General features: G+C 40.8%; 1 protein-coding gene across 1 annotated transcript; it reads left to right on the forward strand.

The window, feature by feature from the left end:
* Positions 1–819: 819 nt before the first annotated feature.
* On the forward strand, positions 820–25,660 carry zfyve16 (zinc finger, FYVE domain containing 16). Its single transcript, XM_034224136.1, is given in 19 exon segments — positions 820–1,019; positions 3,449–3,557; positions 4,035–6,109; positions 7,198–7,294; positions 10,666–10,745; positions 10,747–10,843; positions 10,948–11,087; positions 11,736–11,943; positions 12,788–12,910; positions 13,025–13,180; positions 13,266–13,490; positions 14,048–14,130; positions 19,451–19,555; positions 19,979–20,129; positions 20,283–20,363; positions 21,086–21,248; positions 21,824–21,929; positions 22,011–22,187; positions 22,919–25,660. Coding segments are annotated over 18 exon segments (4,296 nt in total). The 5' UTR covers positions 820–1,019; positions 3,449–3,487; the 3' UTR covers positions 23,078–25,660.
* Positions 25,661–26,581: the final 921 nt, after the last annotated feature.

Genomic DNA, 26,581 nt, shown 5'->3' on the forward strand with positions numbered 1-26,581 from the left:
GCTCTTTTTAATTCTGAATGCCGGGTACAAACAATAACTTTCCTTAAATAATAATAATGTTATTTAAGCGTTACTTAATTGGCATGATACATACTTTTTTAAAGAAGAATTAAGTTATTTTGCTATGATGGTGGATTTTAGAATAGTTTATTATTTCACTTTAGTCGGTAATCCCTGTATGATAAATTGGTCAAATTAGTTAAAGGTTTCAAATGTTCATATAGTGAAAGTCTCGCATTTAGAATGTTACTCAAGTAAAAGTAAAAAAGTATTAGCATCCAAGTTTTAATATCAAAATAAAAAGTAATCATTATGCAGGTAAAGGTGCAAACATGTCTAATGACTTTGTATACTGCAGGGTAGCTTGTTAATGTGACTTCTTGAAATGGTTGTTTATAGTTCACATCATTAACCCACATCTACAAAGTAACTTCAGGTATTAAATAAAGGTAGTGGAGTAAAAGAACACTATTTACCTCTGAATGGTAGTGGGGTAGAAGTACAAAGTAACACAAAATGTAACTCAATTAAAGTATAAGTTCCCCAAAATTGTACTCAAATACAGTAGGCCTACTGAGTAAATCTAGTTAGTTACTGCCATGTCCATGTCCATAGTATGATACTACATCTTAAATGTAAAATAATTTCTTCAAATACTATATAATACGTGTGTAAATATGGATATAGCTGCCATAAAAAACTAAATTACTATCCCTTATCTGCACTATCATCCCAAATAATTTCAGTTTTGCATACAGGGAAATTACATGGCAGTCTTCCTAACACTGGGCTGAGCAGATCCTGTGACCTCCCCCCACAGTCTGTTCAAGATGGCCGCTTGAGTGGAGAATTTACACATCTCCAATAAAACTAATCCAACAGCTAGCTTTCCACACAACTTTATTTTCTCTAACTGATAATGGGACAACGATACGGGCGACGTGTGTTCCTATTTTAAAACGAAATGTGAGAATAATTGTTGAGGACGACGTCGGAGTTATGGAGTAAAAACAGTGCTGGTAAGGAATTCAGAAACAATCATGTTAACACACAGTAAGCTAGCTACTTTAGCCAGCTAACGCTTTCAATAATAATACTAACAGGCTAGCTTTGGCTAACGTAACACCTGCTTTAATCACGTTAATTCTAGATGACATACAACAGGCTGGTTAAGGATGCCTCACGTTAAAAAGTCATTAACAATTAGCTACAGACAGCCCTATTATTAACACTCAAGCTAAGTGTGTTTGTGTTTGATGTGGTGAACTGCTAGTTGCTAATGTTACCTGCTAACGTCAGTTGTTTCATATGTTTTGTGAGCTAACTGTTGTGTTGTTCGGGTTAGTTAGCCTGTTTGCTAAATGTTTAGCAAAAGGTGTACAAAGTAGGCAACTGTTAGCCTTCATGTTAGCTTTTTTTTGCTATATGGTTTAAGCTGAGTGTGTGCGTGATACTGAATGCTCTTTAAATGACAGGTAAACGTTGTATTCATGATATATAGCTGGACACCGGTTGCCATCACTGTTACCACGGTATCTATGACCAAATCAGGGATGTCAGCAGTTATGCATCTGTACACATCTACCAGGTTACCTGAGTTAGAAGATGTATTAAGATGTAATACTATACCTTAATAGAAGCACTAATACCTCACTTAAATAAAGATACGTGTAAGAATGAAAGTGCAATAAGGATGAGAGTGATAACACTGTAATCTGTAATGACACTAATGCTGTCAGACAAATGTAGACTCGTAAATTATACAGTATTTGCCCCTGAGATTGCCAGCAACTTTAACATAAACACATATTACTGTCATCGTTATTAAAGATGACTGTTGTTAACAATTAGTAACTCCAAATGTATGGAGGTGCACATTTTTTCTGTGATTATTAACCTAAGATGTGTATTTAGTAAGGCTGACTTCCTCATTCCCATCTATATTTAGCATCCATTGTTAACACTGTGACACAGCAATACAAAGAGAGTTGCTGAAGTATAAAGTAGTCAAAAATGTTGTTTGCGACACCAACCAACACAATTACACTTTTTGCAGACTTTAGTATTGTCTGTGTTGTGGAGTCAGTACAGCCAGTTCTCTCTTTATAAACAAAGTTTAAGAATCTACATCTGTGGATTTCTATGGAAAACAATACTTATTTTCTACTGAGCTGCCAAATATAGCCTTAGGGCTACATCTGTGTATAATATGGATTCAAAGGTTCTTTTTAAGGCACCTGCTTGTTATTTTTGGAAAAGAAGTGGACTCATTTTATTAAGCACCTGCTATTGTTTTTGTTTTTTGAAGTTGCTTTCAGTTGGAAGTTATTTTTAAACATTCTACAGATTTGCTTTTCTAAAATATGACCCATTTCCATTCACAGTGATATTTATTGAGTTCTGATAGTAATGTTATAAAGGCGTTAAAGTCTATTTGATCCATGAGTGGAACTCACAGGTAGGAGAATTAGCTTTTTCCCTTTACCTCTAAGTGATCAGTATCAAGCAGACTCCATTGTTTATTATCGATAGTGCGATTCAGTCTGTACTTTGTGGGTGTGCCTGTATTATGGGTCTGTATTGTCAGAGACTCCCAGTAAAGTGCCAAGGGTGTTGTTGTGTTAGCAGTTTTTGTTGTTATTGCATGCAGTTAGCTGCCTGACAGTGCATCAGGGAGTTAGCCCGCTGTGCCCCAAAGCACATTATCATTAGGCCTACACATTTCTCTCTTCCTGTGAAAACAATCTTGCAGGTATCTTCCCTCAGAACAACCATTACATCAAACATGCACATTTATCCTCTTACCTGTAAGGCTATTAATACATCTAGATTGTTTTGCACTACAATTAAGAGTTTTTTTTCACTGAAGTTGAGATTAGGGCAATTGAAAGTATTGTATCACGTTGTTTTCCTCTCATTAGGCGACAAAAACACATGCATACTGCTGGCCATCGGAAACTAAACAATATGACTGTGCGACATGGAGAGGGAAAATCATGACATCATCCTCAGGTGGTAGTGATCAAGCCTCAACCTTTTAAAAAAGGGAATCAATAGAAGTTGTTTTCACTGCATACAATGAGAAAAGTGGAAAGATAATACACTTTAATAATCAGAGTATAAATACTGTTAAACCCAGAGGAAGTGAATCAGTTGGGGTTGCAGTAATCTCTATTACTCACACATAACATGTTTGCTGTGCAACTGGTCTGTGTGAGGATAATGGCAACAGTTCCTTTTTAATTCAGGTTGTATAACATACTTATAGCTAAGATGGTGTTATTTCATTAGTTTTAATTTGGTCAGCTTTTCAATTTAGAATCACAAAATGATACACTTGCTTTGAAGGAGAATTTTTTCGCTACCACCAAATAAACCATAAATAGGATTAAAAACAAAGTGTTTAGCTTTTTCCCAGTATTGCAACAAGTCTTCTTTATCCCTACAGGAATTGGAGGGGGTTGAAGGCCCTTTGATTTAGCCCAGCATGGACAGCTTCTTCAAGGCGGCTGTATGTGATCTAGACAAACTGCTTGATGACTTTGAGCTCAACACTGGTAAGATTCAAAGTAGGCTGTACATTTCATATTTAGAAATTATGATTAAACTGTTTACTGATTTCTCCATTCATAATGTCCTTCTGTTGAATGCCAAACCAAGAGGGATAAAGTCCAATTTGACATGAATTATTTTGTCCCATCAGTTTAAAAAAAAAAATGATGACATTGAATACATAATAATACAGAACATAGAAAAGCATACATTTCACCTTCTTTGCCTAAAAAAGAAATGACGAAATGAAATAGTCAATAAATAATGCTCGAGTAAATATGTAACATGTATTGCATGACGTTGCTTTATATAAATCAGGTAGGTGGATATGACTGTATATACAGCATGCTTGCATTTCTATTTTAGAAATTCATCTGTGATAATATTCAGAATAAAAAAAAATGGTGTGTATTTACATATATAATCTACATAAATGTGTATTTATCTGAGTTTAACATGATTTGTTGTTTTTTGTATTACAGAGGAACATGAATGCAAGTCTGTTTTCCTGAAGCCTTCTGTGTACCCCTTCTCCTCACTGGGCTCTCAGTGTTTATCCTCCGAGGCGTCCACTGTCCCTCCAAACCTCCCCGACCTTAACTCTCTTCATTATGGTTCTGCCACCAGCTGTCCTGACCGCCCCAGCAGTCAGAACCGCAGTGCTGATGACAGGGAGGTAAAAGGTCAGCCTCTCACAGGGGTGGACCTCCTTTCCTCTGTGGATTGCAGGCCGCCTAAAAGCTCCGCACCTCCCTGCCCGGACAGAGCTCTGAAGCCAGTGTGTGACCTTGTGAACGACACAAGCTCAGCCATCCCGGTCAGGGCCAACAGCCACGATGCTTTCAGTGAGCTGGACATGGTGGAAAAGCAAATGGAGGAAGAGGAGACGCTGCTTGTAGACTTTGAAAGCCCTGTGGTGAATGTACATAAAGAGGATCAAGGACATTCAAGCCTAAGTGCAGAGTGTTCAGACACATCGGAAGCAAAACAAGCCTCTGGAGGGATGGAAGAGCTGGGTTTGGATTCCCAGGAGCAGCAGAGCGGTGGATACTCAGCCTCGCTCAGCCTGCTGGATGTCATTCTTCCTGCTGCAGTCGAGAGGAGCTGTGAGTCCACGGAGGATTCTCCAAGGCCCACTGAGTCAGCAGAGAAAGAGGAGAGGCATGGTGAGGAGGAGCCGTGCACAAACCAAGCCGTGGATAACTCCTTAGACCATTGTGAACCGGAGCCCACTCTGCCTGGTGATTGCATTCAAGAACCAACAACAACCTCAGTGAATGAAGAGGAAGCCTCACAAGAAGACTTGGGTGAAAACGAGTCCTCTGTCGATGTAAATTCAGAAGAAATTGAACCGGGGAGCTTATCATGCCTGCCTTTAGCTGTGTCCATGTGTGGAGCTCTCGTGAACATCAGCACTGAAGAAGATGAGTCGGGGGAAGCTGCAGAGCTGTGTGAGGAGGCAGCGATCACCTCTGAAAGCACCGAGGCAGACTCCCAGTCAGCCTTGGAGGCCAGAGAGAACCGGTCACGTTTAGAAGAAGCTGTTAACTCGCCTGTGTTCGTGCAGGTTTCAGAGGGCCGGGTGTCGCCAGAGGGGCAGCATCTCGCTCCTGAACCTGCTCCTCCTGCTGTCCCCTCTGCAGACCTCGCCTCCTACGATCTCCCAGAACCCAGCCCAGTGGATCCTCCAGAGTTTGGCTTTGAATACCTGCCTGAGAGCGACCAGGCCGAGCTGCTGGTTACAGACGAGGAGTTGGATGCTTTCCTGCAGGCGCACGCTGAAGCAGAGCAGGGTGGAGGCGTCTCTTACTGCGGCAGCTCTGGAGATTACTCTCACCCTGAGAGTCTCTCAGGGTCAAACGGAGATCTGGAGGGCAGGCTGGTGGGAGAGGAGCTGAGGAGCTGTAGTCGAGGGAGACGGGATGATTTAGAGGGTCTGGCTTCTCCAGAGAGCGACAGAACAATGTATGTGTCTGCAGAGGAAAGTTTGAACCCCAGTGCTCCATCACAGGACTCAAACAGACCTTGCCAAGAAGAACCAGAACTCTCCTCCGGATTAAGCCTATCTTTGACCAGCAACACTTTCCAGTCCCAGCACAGCAGTAGCCCCGATCAGCAGCCCTCCTATGGAGGTGCGAGACCTAAACAGCTACACTGCCAAACTGCTAGATCTCCACCAGCAGGGGAAGAAGGAGAGGAGCATTCTCAGACACTCACTGGTTCTACAACAGATCTGAATGCAGCAGAGGATGAAGACAGCTCACCAACCAGTCTTACAGAGGAGCATTGCAACATCAGGGATCTGAGCCCTATGTGTGCCTCCCAGGAGCATCAGGAGTACAGTATGGGGTATGAGGAACTCTCAGAGCCCCCTCCGTACCCCGGGGAGTCGCCCACTGAAGGGGCCAGGGCGGTGAACTGGAAGAGAGAGGGGGGGGAGGAGCTGGGCAGCAGACAGCCGGCCTGGGTGCCAGACTCTGAAGCTCCCAACTGTATGAACTGCTACCAGAGGTTCACCTTCACCAAGAGGCGGCATCACTGTCGAGCCTGTGGGAAGGTATGTTGCTCAGCTTGAAAAATATAATAATATCATCATGTAGTATATGAATGTAAATAAATATATGTATAATTATCTTGTATTCATATACTTTAACTTTATTTTCTTCATTATGTTTACAGCAGGTTTCACACTTCTAGCCAGCTGTTAATACTATAATAACCTTACATAACCATTTCCCCTTAAATATACAAATAATCATTTTGTAATATGTAAAAAGTGAACACATTTTAAAACAAAGAAGGAAATCAAAGCTTAAAGTGACATGTTCAAATAGCTGTTTTCTCTGATATACTGCCCACTATCCCAAACATATTCAATTTATTATCAAAGAATATATTTGTCCGGCATTTGGCTTTAAAGACTCCTGAAGCAATTTAGTAATTACCAGAATTGTTGCTTTTTTTTCATCAACTAATTCATTAACTGACATAACCCTCAGGCCATCACACTTCCTAGAGCCAACGGAGACGTTATCAGAAGTTGTGTCAGCAAGAGCCCAAAACCACAGAATATTAAATATATGCATCATGTGAGAGGAGTTGAAAGGTTCAGCTCTGTTAAAGTGCTCCGCAGCCTTTTTTGTTGTTCCAGGTTTCATTTCGTCCTGGGTAATGGTTTGGGTTAAGAGCCTTCATGTTGTCTATAAATCATTTATCAAATATTTCATATATGTCTAGTAATCCTTACTTTTCTGTTTATTTTACTTTTGTTGCTTCAGACTCTAGATGCATTTTCAGCACTGATATGAAACAGTAATAATGCAACGTGCGTGTCCTGATATAATTCAATGAAAGGGATTACGAACCGAGACCAAAAATAGCACGGTGGATTCACGGACGCAGAGAGCATGAGTCAGCATTTCTTTTTTTAGCTCCTCTACTGAGCCGAGTATCCTAAAGAGGGGGCTAAGTCCTTCAAAGGCCGGTGATTACATGGACTTAAAGGGGTCTGTTTGTTGTTGTTCACGCCATGAGTGCTGCCGCTCCAGGAACTAGAGAGCCACATATGTGGGTTGTTGTAGGGTTTTTTTATCTGCAAGGTGCTTTATAGTACATGACTTTAATCCCATTTCTCCTTTGTGACAGGTTTACTGTGCGGTGTGCTGCAACAGGAAGTGCAAGCTGAAGTACCTGGAGAAGGAGGCGCGCGTGTGTGTCGTCTGCTTTGATACCATACACAGAGGTAAGGCCCTGGTTCTGTCTGATCAGAGACTCACTTCCACATTGTTTTCCACAGACGTGAACAAAGTTCCTGATCCCAGAGTGTTAGCAGAAATGCAGAGTTATTCATGACTTGTTGGATGGCTTAGAATGCAGTAGTTGTGAATTGTTGTCCTCTGGAACAGGAAGAAGCTGTGATTTATGTGTGTGCATCTCCTGTAGGAAGACGTCCTGTAGCTGGAAAAGACTGGTTTTTGTAGGGATTGTTTTGAAATATAGTGATCTAAATTGTCTTTTTTTTACTTTTGAAGTTACTTATATTTGGAAGATCAGGTAGAAATAGTTTGCCATAACAGCTTCCCCAGGTGATGTGTATGTTTACAGCATGATTTTCTGCCTACAAGTGACCAGAGAAATCAGCTTTAATATTCAGATCAGATATCTTACTGCATCTGTATGGAGTCAGGTCAGGGGGGATAGAGTTGAGTACCCCCCCCCCTCAGAGGAACAGACTAACCCCAGGAGTTATTTTTAAATAGACTGAATTCACAAGTTGACATTAATATGTAATAACATCACAGTAACATTTCATTATGCAGCAGATGAATATTTAACCCGCAGAACACAAAAAATGTCCCGTACGACGCGGCCCAGGGGCTTTCTTTCACTTTAGTCTGCACATCCATTAAAAATGCAAACATTCATATCTAGAATCATGTCTTTTTATGTAAGTAAACAATATGTCTGTCTCAATGCACACAAAACAAACAAAGAAAAATGATTTTGCTTCGGTCATGTCTGCTTTGATGATAAAAGGCAGAGAGGCTTTTTATAGTTAAAGACTGCAGCATGGAAAGAGAGAGGGGGGAGGAGAGGGAGAGACGGGGAAGATGGATGGAGAGGGCAGGACAGGAGGAGGAGAGTTATAGCAGGACACTGGCATTTGTCCTTGATTGTGTGAGCTACAGGACCCGCCTAACGCAGCGGACATGTGATGCTAACACATGGCGTCTAAATTAAGAAGAAAGAGGTGATCCACTTCTGTGGCGGGTGGATGCTCGGGGGTGTGACGTGATCCCTCTCTCCTCTCCGTCACCCCCCCCCCCCCTCTCTTTCTCTCTCTTGTTTTTTCCTCCTTTTGCTGCTCTCCATCTCTCATAACAGTGTGGGGAGCTTGCATGTGAGGCATACTGCACTCACACCAGCCTCCAGCTAAAAGGCTAATACGGCTAACAACAGACAGAATAAAGAGAGCAGCGGCTTCAGGCCAGCTGTGATGGGAGAGTCTGAAGTCACACTGAGGAATAGGCTTGCAGTGATTTGGACTGGTTGAGTTTTAGCAGAGGGCAGGATGAGGATGAGGTAAGATGCATATGACTTCTTAAAAAAGTCGATTATTGTTTACTGCTTCTGTGTTTTGTTGGTGAGTTTATAATCTGTGCTGCCGAGGGATTTATGTTTATTTTGCTACTTAACTTAAAATGTTTTTTTACTTACTTGAAGTAATTTAAAGGAAATCCTTGATGACTTTTTTGTGCGTTGTCACCCTTTCCTTGCAACTCATCTGCCGTGTGACAGCAGAGTTTATTTTCCAGGGTCTGAATTAATGTAATGTATTTGCTGTGTGGTTCCTGTGCTTTTGTAAGGCACACTGTAGTGGTTGTCAGTACACAACGGATTGATAAAGATCTATGATGCTTAATCAATATAATGTAGACGAGTGCTACATCAGCATTTTCTGAAAGGCTGCAACCAGAAGGCATTCAGAAAGCCTCGCAGTCACTGCATGCTTTCCTGGGAGCAACAACTCATGTCTGTCCTGTTTTCAATAACCTTCATTCACTCTGCACTACATACTGCACTGTAGGGGGAAGAAAGCTGTCATTTGATGTTAAATATCTCTGATTCTTCCAGGAAAACAGTAAAAGCACACAAACTATATTTTCCAATCCAAAAAAGGAAAACTGGAATGTGCTGCAGTATTGCACTGTGTTAGACACATAAGCTGTTCCCAAGAGCAAATGACTCATTACAGTAATCACAAATCACCGTCACTGCCTTATGGTCATTGCAACATGGCTTTTGCTCTGCGGGCTGCTTTTCCAAGGTTTCCTGTACAGCTGCATGTCCTCTGAGTCCGTCCAGTCGTACTCATGCTTCCATTCTGCTTCTTATCTATCACACTTTGATATCTGATCACACACAGGATCATTTATAAGTTGCTTCAGGCACACCTTCATTTTTCAGAGTTGCTTTTACAAAAATCCTCCAATATCAAATACATATTTTCATCTGGGTCAAGGCCTTTAATAATAAGTATTTTTAGATGTTGTATTATCCCCAAAATACTTGCGATAAATTATATCATTTTAAGACCATTTTATGCCAATGACATAATAGCATTTTAAGCATCTTTGAGCGTTAGGAAAAGCGCTATACAAATTCATATTATTAATAATGCACCCTTTTTAAAGAGCAATTGTAATGATAATTATAACTGAAAAAAATGTGTATTATTGTGATAATTAGACTTAAATAAAAATAAAACTAAACGGCCACAAAAAAAATGGTATCAATAAATTAGCTATAGGTTAGATATAAGTCACCGCAACAACAACCCTCCTCTTCAACTCAGCTGAAAACCAGAATAATACGACAGCAGCTGGGGACAATAAGTCAAAAGCGTGAAAAAGACCACGGTCATGTCCATAAATTGTACAATAAGTCGATAAAGTAATTATAGTGACAGGCCTATCCTTGTGTCCGCGTTGATTTATAGTATTAAACTGGAAAACACAACCTTACCTGCTATTCCCTGCTACTGCACCCGCATACTGTGACAAATCATGACGCTACTTTTGGTGTCTAAAGACCCTTTGAACCTTGACACCACACAAATAGTAAAGAGAAGAGACTTGAGGACTGAACTGAATTCAATAAAGGAATACAAAAAATGTATGATCTGGTCCTGTAGCTGACATAAATGTTGCTGGTCCAAATGAACCGACCTCAAGTACTTCTGCTACGGTACTTGTATGCTGCATTAAGCTAAACTAGGTAGAAGGTAGAGATTAAACTTCTTAATATCATAATAGATACACGTTTTATTTTTGTGTTTATTTGATATCTTTACTTTTTTATTTGCAGATTATTGGTTATTTATAGCATATTTTTGCACTCTTTCCTATTTTGTACTGCAGATGCGGCACAACGGTTTCCCTCGGGTTGACCAAAGTCTGTATGGTTCATCCTGAGGGGACCAAGAATGTCTGTAAACAATCGTGACAATCCATCCAATAACCGTTTCAGAGTTGACAGGAGATCAAAATTAGTTAATTACCTTGTCATTTGTGCTCAAATGAACCCGCGGTGATGACGTCTTTCCCCTTGTAGCCCAGGCGCTGGAGCGGATGATGAGTCCTGCTGGTCCCAGTCCGAACCCCAACGTCCCATCTGAGTACTGCAGCACCATCCCCCCCCCTGCAGCAGGCTCGAGCCGCCGGCACTCTGAACTCCCCTCCACCGACCGTCATGGTGCCTGTGTCCGTTCTCAAAAACCCAAACAACGACAGTACGCTCACTCTTAACTACTGTGCACTCTCTGTGTTTAACTGTGGGTGTTGTTTTCCTGAACTGTACCCATTTAAAAGACGTGTGTTTCCTGTGTGTTACCAGGTTGTCCTCGTGAACAGAAGCGTGTGTGGTTCGCTGATGGCATCTTGCCCAACGGAGAGGTGGCAGACACCACAAAGCTGTCGGTGACGAGCCGCAGGAGCTCGCAGGAGTTCAGTCCGTCCTCTCCGGACCAAACTACAGTAAGATACATCATCGCAGTCTAGCTACAGGGAAACACTCAATCCTTCATTTTTACGACTGTTTTATGATTCATGATTTTTTGTTTTCAGCACATTTTCACACTTTTTCTAAGAAATACGGCTGCTGTACAAATAGATTATACATATTTAATGGAATGGTTCACAACAAAATTGAAAATACAATTTCTTCCTTCTTATCTGTTGGGCTGTAGTTTCTTGGGGATTTTTGCTGTAGAGATGTATGCCTTGTCTTGAATATAGTGAACTAGATGGCCCTCGGCTTGTAGTGCTAAAAGAAAAAGTTCCAAAAACATGTATTTGAAAAACCCAACAGCCATGTCTCTTTCCAGAAAACATGACCTGGTTGCTCAAGATAATCCTCAGACCTCGTTGTGAGCAGTTTTTAACGAGGGAACTACTTTCTTTCTACCATGTAACTGCACAGAAGAATGCATCTACTCATGGACGAGAGTGTGGTGCTTACTCATTGGGGGTTGTTGATCAGTAGAATGAAAATAGTTTCTACATAAAACTGCTCAAAACAAGGTGTTATCTTGAGTGATCACGATTTCTGGAAAGAGACATTTACGTTCAGACCAAATGTATTGTTTATTGGTACCTCAGTGACTGACCCTCTCATATTTTCAGCCCGGGTCAGAGGTCGGAGTCGGTGGACCCTGCTCCCCCGAAGCCTCCGGTGCTGTGGAGGTGTTCCGACCCCCGGTGTCCGGGCCCTGGGACTACGCCCTGCTCTCTGGAATTGGTTCCTGCGTGCAGAGGGTTCCCAGTCTGCTGCCGGATAATGAGGATGAGCTCCCTCCTCTGCTCATCTCCACCGGAGAGGATGAAGCGGGAGGTAGGTGTTTATTTTAGTATATTTGAATGGTTCTGACAGTTTTATAGCGCTCTTCAGACCAATTTATGTAAATGTGTTGGCAGCTTTACTATTTGGATCTATGCCAGGTTGCTTTTACGTAAAAGTCATATAGCAATGACCTTTAATTCTGCCATAAAACTTTCAACGCTGCACGATCTGATCTAAATACCTCTTAGATGAATGTAGAGGCTGCAGCAGCACAAGGTTAAATACACAGAGGGATTAAATGCCCATTGTTTTTCTGATTAGAGTCGCCGTAAAACACGTCTCAAATCAGTAGCACTTCCTCTGCCTAAAGGAAATACCACATAATGAAACATTGTGAGCCTATTGTTGTTCATGTCGGAACAGAAACATAAAAATCAAGGTGTGGAAAAATAGGTTAAAAACAGCAGTATTTAGTCCAGGTGTTTCCATACAGTGATGAATAAACTGTATACAGTATATGAGTATGAATACTCTTATAGTATTTTCTTTGAATATCTAATAAAAAAAATGTTATTTGCCAACTCCACATCTTCATCCTGTCATTTTGTCAAATGTAAAAAAGTAAGCAGCAGAATTATAATATTAAATAAATGGAATTTTTAATTAAAGACACATTTTAGGGAGCAGGATATACATGTTTTAAGACAAATGAAAACAATGATCTTACTTAGTAGTATTATCGCTCCTTCATGAACCAGATGCAAACAAAACGATGCTGTCCTGTCTTTAAGAAAAGCTGTAAAAGTCATCTATATCTCACTGACAAATGCAATCACACTTTTGCTACATACCATTCATGTAGCTTGACATGTGCTCTGCTGTGTTTTCCTTTCAGATGCTTTGGTTGAGGAAAGTCCTGCCCCCTGCCAGATTCGGCACTTATTAGAGGAGGGAGGACCCCGACCTCTGACCTTTGTTCTGAACGCCAACCTGCTGGTCAATGTCAAACTGGTTACCTGTGAGTAGAACACATCTCAAACATACATACTGCATATGCTGGCAAATGACTATCATGGATGTTTCTCCCAAAGATGGACTACCTGTAATTCTGTGTTTTGGTTTCCTCTCTCAGACTCCGGGCGGCAGTGCTGGTGTTTCGGCTCTAACGGGATGCAGGCTCTGGGACAGAGGGAGTTGGTGTTTTTGTTGGAGTGTTTGCCCGAGGAAAAATCCCTTCCAAAAGACCTTTTCACACTCTATCTCAACATTTACCAAGAAGCCCAAAAAGGTAGATACATCACACACAGGCCATCTGTTTGCCTTTGTGTTTAGCAACACGATCACCAGAGAATCTTTATTATCTGCTGCTACAGGGAAGTTCTTGGAGGAGCTGGATAATGTGACGTTCACCAGCAGTTTCCTGGGCAGCAAGGACCACGCTGGGATGCTGTTCTTCGCCCCCACCTGTCAGCCTCTCGATGACCTCACTCTCCCGCTGCAGCCCTTCCTGTTCGGCCTGCTGGTGCAGAAGCTGGAGGTTCCCTGGGCCAAAGTCTTTCCTCTCAGGCTGCTACTGCGGCTTGGAGCTGAATACAATGGTGTGTGGTTTTCTGAACGTTACTGTTGTGTTACCGGGTTAGTTTAATACTGTTTTGAGCTCAAATCATTTCAAAAAGTCATGTATTACAGTTTTGCTATGAATTGTTTCTTTATTATTAGAGATAAGACAATATTTTATTAAACTGAAAATATTTGATATGCTCAGAATGATCTGATTCCATCTTCTAATTCGTAAAAAAGTACTGTTTTCCTCCATCTCATGTGGTAGTTACTGATTTTCATTTATTTATTTGGACGGTCGGACAAAATAAGACATTTAAATAAGTCAAATTTAGATGTAAAACATTGACATTTTATTTTTTTCTCTCACATTTGTTGAACAAATGACTAAGAAAAAAGTATTTTTGGTTGAAACTGAAAATGTGATTTAATCCAAATATATTTGAGCAGAATTCTTATCCCCTAATGAAATATACTTTTTCATATATATTCCATACAGGTACATTTTAGGATGATTAATGATAGTGTCACAACCAGTACTTTTATGCTTTTACTGTATTTAGTGATAACAACTACATCTTGCTTTTGTTTTCAGTGTATCCCACTACATTGACAAGTGTCCGTTTTCGGGACTCTGTGTATCGAGAGACGGGACACACCATAATGAATTTACTGGCTGTAAGTACTAACACAAGCTAAATGATGCCTTACTTGTCTTCAGTCTTACAAAGTGTTGTCAGAATTAAAGCCAAGTACTTTAAAACTTAATCCCATTGAAACTATGATTATAGGCAGGGCTGCACATAACTGGTGCGCAGGTGCGCATGCGCACCTCGGCCAAAAAAAGAGCACCGGGTCATTTGAAAAAAGGCGCATTTGCGTACCAACATTGAGAGAGAGAGAGAGAGATAAATATATTTGCGAGTTGCATATGAACTCATGGTTATAGATGTTCGCCTAGGGCGCCAGATCTGGGGAGGTGCTGCGCTGGCAGTTCTGGGAGGGAAAAAAACATTTTTGACCGTTGGGGCTCATCCTAATTTTCGGTCTTGATGTAACAACATTCATAATTAAGTAAATGTAACACCCTTTTCACCCCGGTTACACGTTTCATTTGCCCTGTACGATGGGCGCTGTAAGTGATGAAAATGGGGGATGTTGGCTTATCTGGCGCCCGCAGCTCACAGCCAAAGTGCGAGTGAGCGAGAGAGATAGGGAGGGTGCACCGGTACCAGCGCTGTTGTTATTAGAATCTGGTGCTAGCTGCTCTAACGGAAGAAGAAGATGTTTCTACAATAATGTGGAGGGAGAGTCCTCTCCAGTCAGACTGAGAGGCTGATAACTACAGCTCAGTGAGGTAAAGGACTCTTGAGTGTTTAGATAGTTCACTTTAGACTAAGTTCAAACGGTTTGGTCACAATTTATGTAAACACATATTTCCAAGGCACTCCTTTATAATGATTGGGATAAACAGGTTTGAAATCATTCCAATGTATACTATAGGACAGTAAACAAACATATCCTTTTAAAACTGGACTTTCGACCCAAACCCAGCTGTTGACTTGTGGATGCAAGCAGCTAATCACAGACTCAACCAGAGAGGAAGTAGTAGGCCTACATCATCAGCTACCATGTCTGACAGAGAGGAAGACAGTGAGGAGAACAGTCAGGAGGGTAGTGATGACAGCTTGTAGGATTACTGGTCGTGCTAATGTTGTTCTGTGTTCACCTCTGCATGTGTGTTCTGTGTTCACCTCTGTGTGTTCTGTGCCGTGTGTCTGGCAAATAAAGACCGGTTTATTTATTTCATTTTAAGGATGAGCACCAAGCAACATCTCCAGGTGCTCCTTTGAGAACCAGGGCAAACAAGTTATGTGCACCCCTGATTATAGACTACTTTTAATTAAGTAGCAGAGGAACTCCTGTCTGCTGTTAATCATTCCCTACAATTCCCAAATCACACTGTAAAAGTGTTGATGTTTAGAGAGTTAAAAGAAAAGGAATTTAGACTATCTTTACTGTGTAGTTACTACAGTTTTGTAGCTTTAATCTACTACTACAACAAAAAAACAGCTTTAATACAGATGCCGTTGCAGTGTTTAATAAGACAGCAGTGAACCCCAATGCTATAAAAACATCTTCTCTTGTGACCTGAGAACATTTGACGCAGTTGATCACAGGATTCTTGGAAAGAGCTAAAGACGTGTCAGCTGTATCAGCAGGCTCCATGTCTTCAGTATCAGGGAAACACTCTGTCTTTGCTCTCAGATGAAAGGAGTTTGACATTTTCTACGTTTGCCTCGAGGGTCAGTTTTTGAGTTCCTAGAATGCACGGCCTTATTGATTTCATTTGGAGGCATGACTGCAAAGTCTGACAGAAAGACCTTTTATTTTATTTTATTTAATCGTTTATTTGGCAGGGACAATGCACAGTAATGAACACTTAAAACATTCAAATGTGTCAAGCGTAACAGTGCCAGATTTAGCTTTGAGCTGATTTCCATCTGCAGTCCCTCACATAAAACATTTAAGAAGTTTACATTTTACATACATAGCAAAAACAAAATACATGATATGCAAAAGGTGCAAAAGAGCAAGAGCAGCATATACAAGTATTTATGACATGGTAATACAATATAGCAGCAACGACATATAAAGTGCAAGAGAAGATACAAGAGCTACATAAAGTGCAAGAGGAGATACCAGCTGTATTAAAGTGCATTTAGCGGTGATTGCACGGATGTTTGTTTCTCAACCATTCTTTGAGTTGACCTTTGAAGCTATTGAGAGTGGGACAATCCCGTATCTCAGTTGGGAGGCTATTCCACGATGAGCTGCCTTTAATGGAGAGGACATTTTGTCCAAAAGTGATCCGTCTGCGGTGGACTTCACAGTCTCCTCTGGTTTCTGACCTAGTGCAGCGTCCAGTGTGTTTTTTGTGGATGAATTCCCCTTAGGGAGGGGGGGAGGGAGGGGCAGTCCATGTAAACATTTATAAATAAAGCACATACTTTTAAAAGACTTAAAATTGTCAAAGCTCAAGAAATTGTGTTTGTCTAGGATGGTGGTATGAATATGGCTTTCTGTCAAACACCTTGATAGCTCTTGTACAGCTGTTCTATCGGTTTCAGGTTTGTGGCACAAGCAAACGACCAGTCTGTGAAACAGTATTCAATGTGGGAGAATCATACAGTGGAGGTATGACTCTGCAGCATTGACAGTTAAGAAAGGTCTAATTTGTTTAAAATGTTGCAAGTTGAATTTAATAGTATTGGATACTTTCTTGATATGTTTTTTAAAATTCAAGTTCGAGTCCAGTATGACTCCAAGATACTTGAAGTGGGAGACTAGTTCTATTTCTGCTCCGTTTAAAAACACGTTGGATCCTTCGATTTTGACTGGTCATTTACTGAACATCATGCATACTGTTTTTTTGTACGTTTAACTGTAAGCAAATGTTGTTCAGCCAGTGTTGAACCTTGCCCAAAGCATTAGAGACAAGATGAGATCATTTCAGTGTTTTTCCCGTGTATAAAGATGACCGAATCATCGGCATACATTCAACTCAGGACATACATTATGTTGTAAATGTATTATCTTTTCGATTTACACACGGCATCTATTGCACGTCTGTCCGTCCTGGGAGAGGGATCCCTCCTCTGTTGCTCTCCCTGAGGTTTCTCTCATGTTCCCCTTTAAACTGTGGGGTTTCTGTGGAAGTTTTTCCTTGTACGATGCGAGGGTCTAAGGACAGAGGGTGTCGTATTGTCATAATAATATTCTGTACAAACTGTGAAGTCCACTGAGACAAATGTAACATTTGTGATATTAAGCTATATAAATAAACATTGATTAATTGATTGACATTAGGCAAGTCATTAATGTACAGTGAAAAAAGTAACGGTCCAAGAATGGAACCTTGTGGAACCCCAACAGGGTTGACAAGGTAGGGGGATTTGGCACTGTTGACCAAAACACACTGTTTTCTGTTCGATAAGTAAGACTTAAACCAATGTATTGAAACTGCCGAAAAATGTAAATGAGTCAGCTTTGTAAGGAGCACTTGGTGGTCAACAGTGTCAAAAGCCTTCCTGAGATCAAGGAAGACAGCACCTACATATGTGTCCAACATACATTTAACCTTTTCCACAAAGACACAGTTAGCTGTCTCAGTGGAGTGGTGAGCACGAAACCCAAACTGCATTGGGTGGAGTGGAGCGAAACCTTTGTCTAAATGTTAGGTGATTAGTTTTGACACCCTTTTCTCAGCTACCTTAGAGACACAGGGGAGGATGCTTATTGGTCTATAATTGGACATCATTGCCTTATCCCCAGATTTAAAGATCGGTGTCACCGTGGCCACCTTCCAGGATGATGGAACTTCCCTCGTGCTGATAGATTGATTCACTAGCATAGTAATTAGTTTTATTAGACCGTCGATATTTTTCTTTATCAAGTTGGTGTCTAAATCATCTGCATCCCTGGCCTTAGAACCTCTTAACCCTGAGATTATATGTTTTACCTCAACCTCTGTGATTTCCTGCAGGTCAAAAACGGGGTGTGTATCCACAGTCGGGGCTGGGTGAGACCTCAGATGGCGGGAAGAGCTTTGTAATGTCCAGAGCACTATTTATGAAATACTCATTGAGAGAGCTGGCCAAGACTGCAGGGTCTTTTATCAGGGCATCATTGATTTTTTATTCTAGAACATTATTTTCCTGTTTGGTTTGTTTACCTAATAGTTTATTTAAAATGTGCCAAACGTTTTTACCGTTACCTTTCGCACCTTCAATGATATTGATGAAAAAGTTAGCTTTGGCCTGTCTTATTGTTTGTGTTACCTTGTTACGAGCATGAGTGCATTTCTGTCTATCAGTGGATAGTCCGGATTTCAAGCTCTGCCTTAATAGTTGGTCTCTAGATTGCATTAGATTCCTGCATTGTAGATTCAGCCAGGGAAGATGATGTTCCTTCCTGTCCCTAAGGCACCCTCTTCTTGAGAAGGAAGACATTGTATCATTCATTTTAGATATGAACAGATGACTGTTTTCACCAATGTCTTCAGAGGACAGAGTGTCTCCCCAATCAATCATTTTCACTGCATTCATAAAACGTTGTTGCAGATTTTTGGGGATGAAGCGAGAACCCAAGGCAGGGGTTCTAGGTGTGGCCATGAACCTTTTTTTTGTGAGTTTCCTGGCAAAAAGATCAAGATTATGGTCAGAAAGACCAGTCAGGAAGTTGTAGGTTTTAACTATTCTGTCAGGTTTATTATTTACTAACAAAGCTATCATAGTCTTGGAGGTTTTGGTTATTCTAGTCGGTTGATCCATTAGTTGTATTAAGTTGTGTTTATCCGTGATCCGTTTGAAGTTCTTTCTATTTTGTTTGTCATTCCAGTTTATGTTAAAGTCTACTAAAATGATTAGCTCTTTGTTGGAGTCACATGAGTTTTACCTGATCATAGACACCCACCTTAGCGGTGGGTTGTCGATATAGGCAAATCATGGTGAGGGACATTTCCTCAAAGTGTGATTTCCACACCAACACAATCAAACTCAATATTAGCTGGGAGTGCAATCTCCCTACAGGTAATGGTATCCCTCACATAAAGCAACACCCCCCCCCCCTAATTTTCCCTTCAGTCTGTCCTTCCTAAACACATTATATCCTGACATAGATACAAGAGTGGATGGTGACGACTGTTTTAGCCAAGATTCCGATATTCCCAAACAGTCAATATTGGACTCAAGGAGGAGATGTTCTAGCTGTTCATGTTTATTACAGATGCTGGGAAATGTAAATGTCCACCGAATAGTCCCTTCGGCTTGGCATTTATCAGATATACTCTGTGTGTTTTGTTCTACGTGACAAGTTTTACACATCATCAATTACAAATGGCACTTTCTAAGCCACCATTTAATTGTGTGAATAATCAGTCCAATAATACTTAGTACATCCTTTGGTTCAGTATTCCTAAACTGTAAATACTCCACAGGACCTGAGGAACTACCAGTACAGTCTGTCGGTGGTGGAGGGCCTGAGGATCCACATGGAGATGGGCCACAGCTACATCGAGATCCCCAAAAACAGCTTCAATGAGGTAAGAGAGCTGTAAAGGAATACCATGACATCTTGGGCAATTAATACATATGAATCCAAACACAATAGTATAATAGTAAAACATTGACAGAGAACATTTAGCTGCACAATTAATGTTTTACTTGTATTTTAATTGTATGTAAAGCACTTTGTAACAGTATAATAATAATAATAATAATTTGTAAGGTTTTTAATGCAATACTTTGCTCGTAGTAGTACGTGTATGGTTTTTTCAGAGTGTGGTTTAGAAAATCGTACTTAAGTAAAGGATTTGAATACTCCTTCCAACTCAGCCAAATAACAAAGTTCCTCTTTGTCTGGTGAAGTCCAAGATTAGATTGAAATTGAAAGAGCCTTTCCACAAAACATAAAACATGTGCACTGGGAAACACGCAGCTCTGAGACACTGTGAATGTGTCTCCAGATGCAGAAGGTGGTGAATGCATCCAACGAGCACGTGATCAGTATCGGAGCCAGGTTCAGCTCGGAGGCCGACTCTCACCTGGTGTGTTTCCAGAACGAGGAAGGGAACTATCAGACGCAGGCCAACAGCAAGCCTGGCAAGACCCGCACAGGTGAGAGCGCTCAGTAATCCTGCCTGCTACTGCATCCAATCAAACTGAAGAAGACCAGTGAGCAAAACAACATCAACAAATCAAGTTATGTGTTGATAAAGTTTCTGTTTTATGTAAAGTGTTAACCGTCTGATGGTCTGTGTTTCGTTGCAGTGACTGGAGCCAGTTTTGTTGTGTTTAACGGAGCACTGAAAGCCTCCTCTGGATTTATTGCCAAGTCCAGCATAGTTGAAGGTAAAGTTAAACCCATCTTTTAGCTTTCAAATGCAATGAAAACAATCTGCTGGTAATAAAACATGTTTGTCCATATCCCTGTTCATTTGATTTATTATATATTCACTTCAACTCACCTCACATAGCACTGGGCTTTAAAAGAAAGGGATCCTGTTAGCCTGGGTGTCAGGTTTCCACCTATCAGAGACCGATACGATCAGTAACCACTGCACTCATTTGTCCCGGGAATTAAGGCACATTCAAATCTTTCCAGTTAAAGACAAAAGTGATATGTTTTATGGCGTTCGGTTTACTTATTGCTGGGCGCTTATTCTACAATGCTTTGAGTTGAAACTAAACATGGAGAAGCAGTTATTATGCTCCAAATATCTGGAACAAACTCCCAGAAACCTGCAGGTCCGCTGCAACTCTTTTAATCCTGGCTGAAGACGCTGCTTTTAATTGAAATATTCATATCGTACAATGCAGTGTTACTTGTATTGTATACTTGTGTTATCCTATATTGGCTTCTTCAATGTTCATTTTATTATTTTCTGCTTTTGAATGACTCTTTTTAAATGCCTTTGTATAATGTGTTTGCGCTGCAATATTTGCTTAATGTTTTTCATGTTTGTAAAGCACTTTGAATGGCCTTTTGTTGAAAGGTGCTGTATAAATAAACTTGCCTTGCCTATTGTGTTTGCGACCAACACTAAATGGAATTAATTTTCTCTACACGTCAGATGGGTTGATGGTGCAAATCCCCCCAGAGACCATGGAGTCCCTGCGCACCGCCCTGAGGGACCAGACAGACTTCCAGATTCCCTGCGGCAGGAACGATGGAGGAGAGGTCCGAGAAATCGTCACTGTCCGCTGGGTCGACCTGAGTTCACCCGTCAACAGAGGGTAACGGCACAAACACACACAAGTGTTTACACACTGTTGTGCAATCTGTCCTGCACCGCATTACGAACAAACCTCACTCTCTGTTTCAGCTGGTCATATGTGAGGGGCTCCGTGTGTGTCACGGATTTTGGTAGAAGCATTAGATGTTTTTGCTCCTTTTCTAAAGTTCTCTTGACTTTACAGTACAGGTGTAACGATACACAGAAGACACGCTAAGGAGACGTACATAAGGATTTCTTCCCAAAATGTAACTGGTCAAAATAGGGTATAAACCGAAAGGATCTCTTAGGCTGTGAAATATATCAAATTAAATTACAAGAAATAACTCTTGTGCATTAGGAGGAATGTGTCACATACACCTAAGCTATGTCTAAACATTCAAAGCACACAATTATAAATGTATTATTGCATGGTTGTAAAACGGTGAAATGTTAAACACTCATAACCATGTAAACTCCATAGCACCGTTCTTGTCTTATACATAACTCCGTTGGTGCAATAGCTGACCGGGACTAATTATAGTGACTTAAATGTATTTGAAATCTTTTCTTTTCTTTCCTCTTGCTCCTCTGCAGCATTACCAGCGGGGTGGATGGCAGACCTCTGGATGGGGTCCGCAGTGTGAGGGTGCAGCAGGACACTGAGTTTGAGTCTGACGGACGCACCATCAGTTGCACAGAGGTGAACTTGTATACTGTCATCCTTTACACCCATTTGATGCACCGACAGTCCAGGTGTGAGAATCTCTGAATGTCCCTCCAGGTGTTCTTCCAGCTCAAGACCCCGGACAGCAGCTTCTCGTCGGTGCTGTCGTCCTGCAGCGTGTTCCAGAAGGAGATGGCTCTGGCCGCCTGCAGCGCTCTGACGCCTCACCTCGCGGTGCTCTCCTCCAGCGGCATCAACTCACTCACTCTGCGCATCTCTACACAGGCTGATATGGTAAACATCAATACTTGGTACAAGGGCTACACCATTAATCTAAATATGATCGCAACATGACCTACTGTAATATCCAAATCATTGTAACTGCACTATTTGGTAAAGGCAAAATAAGTATATGAAGTGTCCTGGCCAACAAATGGTATTTTAAAGGTCACCTATTATGCAAAATGCACTTTTTCATGTCTGTTATACATCAACATGTGTCCCCTCTGTGTAAAGAGATTCTGGAAGTTTCAGGAACAAAGATTTGCTCTCTTTTTGTCCTGATCCGTTTCTATAAACCTGTCTGAAAAAGAGATTTTGGCCACGTTGTGATGTCATAAAGTTTGTTTGGCTTGTGTAACCATTAGCCAATCACAAACCAAGGTAACCCCCAAATCTCTCTCAGAGGGGCGTGGGGAGGGGCTCCTTATTTTCATCTAAAGTAACTGACAGAGAATCAGCACTTTTGGAACAGGGCTGAAACAGAGGGGATTATGGGATGCTGCAATGATCTGTTTGGAGTTTGGAGCCAAACACTCCAAACTCTTAAAAAAAGTACTATTAACATGTATACATATTTTTTTCAGTGATGATGAAAATAATGCTTTAAAAAATGGTCATTCCCTGTTATATACAAATTACAATATCAGTCAAAATAATCGCCATTAGTTATTTAATCCAAATTTATTTAGTCCTCTGCCTAATTAAGGAGAGCTGTGTTAAATGTCCCCCTGTGCTCCTCTCAGGTGGAGTACCAGGCGGGCTGCGGGGGCCGGCTCCTCCCTCAGCGCTACATGAACGAGCTGGACAGCGCTCTGATCCCCGTCATCCATGGCGGGAGCGCCAGTGTCCCCCAGACTGCCATGGACATGGAGTTCATCTTCTACATCACACACACCATCTAATGCACATGCAGACACACGAAAACAAGTATTGGAGATGGCTGAGCACAGAGAGAAGCTGTAGATGTTGGCGGGACATGCCATGCAACATGTTTGCACAGTTTGGACATGCAGCCAGTCGCAGCGGCACAAAACTCTCCCTCCCCCCCCCTGAGGTTGGGAGTGTACTTTCGGAGGGCTGTAAACTGATGTTCTGTTATCGAAGTGTTTTCCGTGCTCACCAAAGCTGCTTTAAAACAAGACCCTAACACTAAACAAGGATTACGCAACATGACCAAATACAACCAAGCTCTTCAGCCCGTTTCTTCTGCTCTGCCTTCCAGGCTCCCTGCTGCCTCCGTCAGCTCGGAGCTCCTCAGTGAATGTTTCCCACAGGCGCTCTATCGACATGTCTCTCATTTGGATGTATTTATTATATTTTATGGGCTTATTGAATGAAATGATGGTATTAAAGCAAGGGATATTACTGACTGTAGTTTTCAGTACTTCGGAGGCGATACGTGTGATCAGGTGCTCGCCCCGCTCTTAAAAACCGCAGGGATAGAAATAAATCGCATCTCATTTCCTCTCAAGGTACTATGCTCTCATCTCATATGCTGGGGTAAGATGACTGCACAGGAACACTCCGGGCCTCATGCAGGAAATATTTGGGTCCTAAACTTCTGACATTTTATTAGTAAAGTTTTCCTTCCACCATTGTTTCAGTTAACTATTACCAAACTCATTTAAAAGTGATAAATGAAACAAAATGTGGTGATAAGCATAATCAAGGCCACCAAAATCGACTGAAGGACATGGAGGTGGACGAGAACATTTGACAGTGTTGTAACATGTTCAGGTGCTGTAACAGGAATGAAAAATAGTCATCGTAAATTTGCAGCCATACATGATGGTGATATGTTGATAAGAATATTAACTTACAAAGGAGCTTATTTTGTGTTTAGGTAACGTATTTAAATTCCTCCATAATCGCGATTTTTAAGTCAAAACAAATGTTTTCTCCTGCTAAACATGTATTGTTCAACAGATCCTGACTATAAAATGAGTTATTGATCTGAAGAAATTAAGTGGATTTCCGGATCCTTCCACGAGGCCGGCTGTGTGTCAGTAACAGGTTGTGTGTCCGGATCAGCTCATCTCCACAGGAGGATACATGTGGCTTTATAATCCAAGAGGTGATCAGCCATCTAGAACTGCCTCTCCATGCTAAGAGTGAATGTGGCCGGTGTGTTGGAGCATCCTGTCATGGATCAAACTCAAGTTCATTTAAAACATTAGCATTACGTTTTGCTTTTCTTATTTTCTGCTTCAGCTAACAATTTCTAGACATGTTTACTTCTGATGGAGCATGTGTTACTTTATGAGCAGCATAGCGTCCTCTTTCACGGCTGAAATACCAATGATTTCTTTACTTCAAGATATTTGATGATGTCTCCTTCAGGGTTTGAGTTAAATGATCAGATTTTGCACACCTGATGAGAACTTTACACCACATTATATGGCTCTGTAAGCATTTTGAAGTCATCTCACACTTTTTTGCATTTTTTAAATTAAGCAATTCTACATGTACAGGCTTTTGTGAACACTTTTAAATGAAAAGATCACCTAGAAATATCGTTATTGGCTTTCTTGCTAAGAGAGGAGATTAGTCGATCTGTTAGTGAAATATAAAGAAACTCGGTCTGTAGCTTCTTATCTAGAGCACCTGAGTGATATCTTTTAACTCGGCAAAGAATAAGTACGTTGATTTCCGGAAATTATTTAACAAATGCTCAGAGATCTCTTGTGTGTGTCCTGAGGGCAGTAGAAGTTCTCTCGTGTTTTGTATGGAGCAGGAACTCAAAGTGTTTTATCAAAATATCCAAAGCAGGCTATATATATTTTGTATTTATTTCATGTATTTCCCATTAGCTTTAAGGCTAACCGTTAAAACACTGTCACATGTAGGTTTTTAATCAGTCAATAACAACAGGGATAACGTCGCCCTTTTTGCTTCACCAGCTTGTCTTTATCGCCAAATGTAAAGCTTGTTTCAAATGCCAGTATCCTCGTACGAGTGATGTGCTTAAAGGCAGGGCTTATGATAAAAGTATTATCTTTAAATTCAGAATGAAAGAGCGCACACAGGTTTTATTCCTGTGAAATGCATCCTGGTTAGCACGCACTGTTTAAAGGAGCTTTGCAGAATTCAAGTCTCAGTTTTTTCATCTCGTCCCAGAAGCCCCCTTTTCACTTTTTGTCTAAATGTATAAAAGAAAAACTGTAAGCGTAGAGATTTCTTTTGGTGTTTTCTTGTTAAAACAATGAAGAGTTATTTTTGGAATCATTGGTACAAAAGTAAAAATAAAACAGAAAGAGTTTATATTTTTGATAGGACAATAGGCTACATTCATTTTGAAGTTTGTGTAGCATCCTTGAAGCACTGAGAGAAATTTAAAAAAAAACACTAGACAGTTAATCACAGAAATAAAGAAAAAATATATATAATTTTATTATAAGGTGGAAAATGTGTAATCCCTAAATGCAATGCATAAAGAATGTACAGTAAAGGTGTACACATCTAAATAAAAGCAGCTTTACACCAGCCGTAAGCTTTCTACAACTTTTTATTTTGTTTATTATATATATGTTGATTTCAAAATGACTTGATGATCAGAGATTAGTCTTCTTTTCATTGAATGGCCATGACTCATATATACTGAGGATGATTCTTACTGAAGTTTGTCTAGCGCCACCCGCAGGTCGAAGGTGAAAGATGTCAACATCTCCTAAATGGAATGGCACCAAATGACAGGCATCAGTAACACTTTAAATGCATTGGATGGCGTTTATTTCTAATGTGGAACTGGTTCTTAACAATCTGTTTGTTACCAATGTCGGAAAAAAGTGTTAGTGGCAAGTGTAGTTATGCAGGTTAGTATATTTCCACCTACAGCAAGCATTTGTCTTAAAGCCCCCATCATTTTTTAAATATATATTTAAAAGGTCCCCAAATTTCAGGTTTAGTATCAACATTAGGAGATATGTAAATAAGTGTACAAATCCAACTTGACAGTGGACCAAACACACCACCAGTGGTTACCAGATAGATGTTATGCTTAGTTCTGATTGGTGCATGTATCTGTGACATCATCTCTTAGCCCCGTCCACTTTCAAACCACATATAGCAAGCTGATTTAAAATATGTTTTCCGGGTCCTTAAGCTCCATCTTCACTATCCTCACCTTCCCACCATCAGATGTATTTTGGTAGTTTCCTGATCAGTCTTTGAAGTAAACACAAATCGGTTTGAGTGGAGATCTGCGTCTTGATGCTTTACATTGAGCAAACGGTGGGAAGGTCAACGTGTTTCACCTGCTGTGCAAATAACCTCAAAACAAGCCTGATGTTATCTGACGGCTGATGGATTTTGACAAAGGATATTATTATTATATAAACGTTTGAGCATTACAAACAGATACATCATTTTTTAGCAAGTTAAATTAGTATTATTTCTTGTTTAGGGTG

The sequence above is a fragment of the Gymnodraco acuticeps genome, unplaced genomic scaffold (genome assembly GCF_902827175.1).
Source record: "Gymnodraco acuticeps unplaced genomic scaffold, fGymAcu1.1, whole genome shotgun sequence".
NCBI lineage: Eukaryota > Metazoa > Chordata > Actinopteri > Perciformes > Bathydraconidae > Gymnodraco > Gymnodraco acuticeps.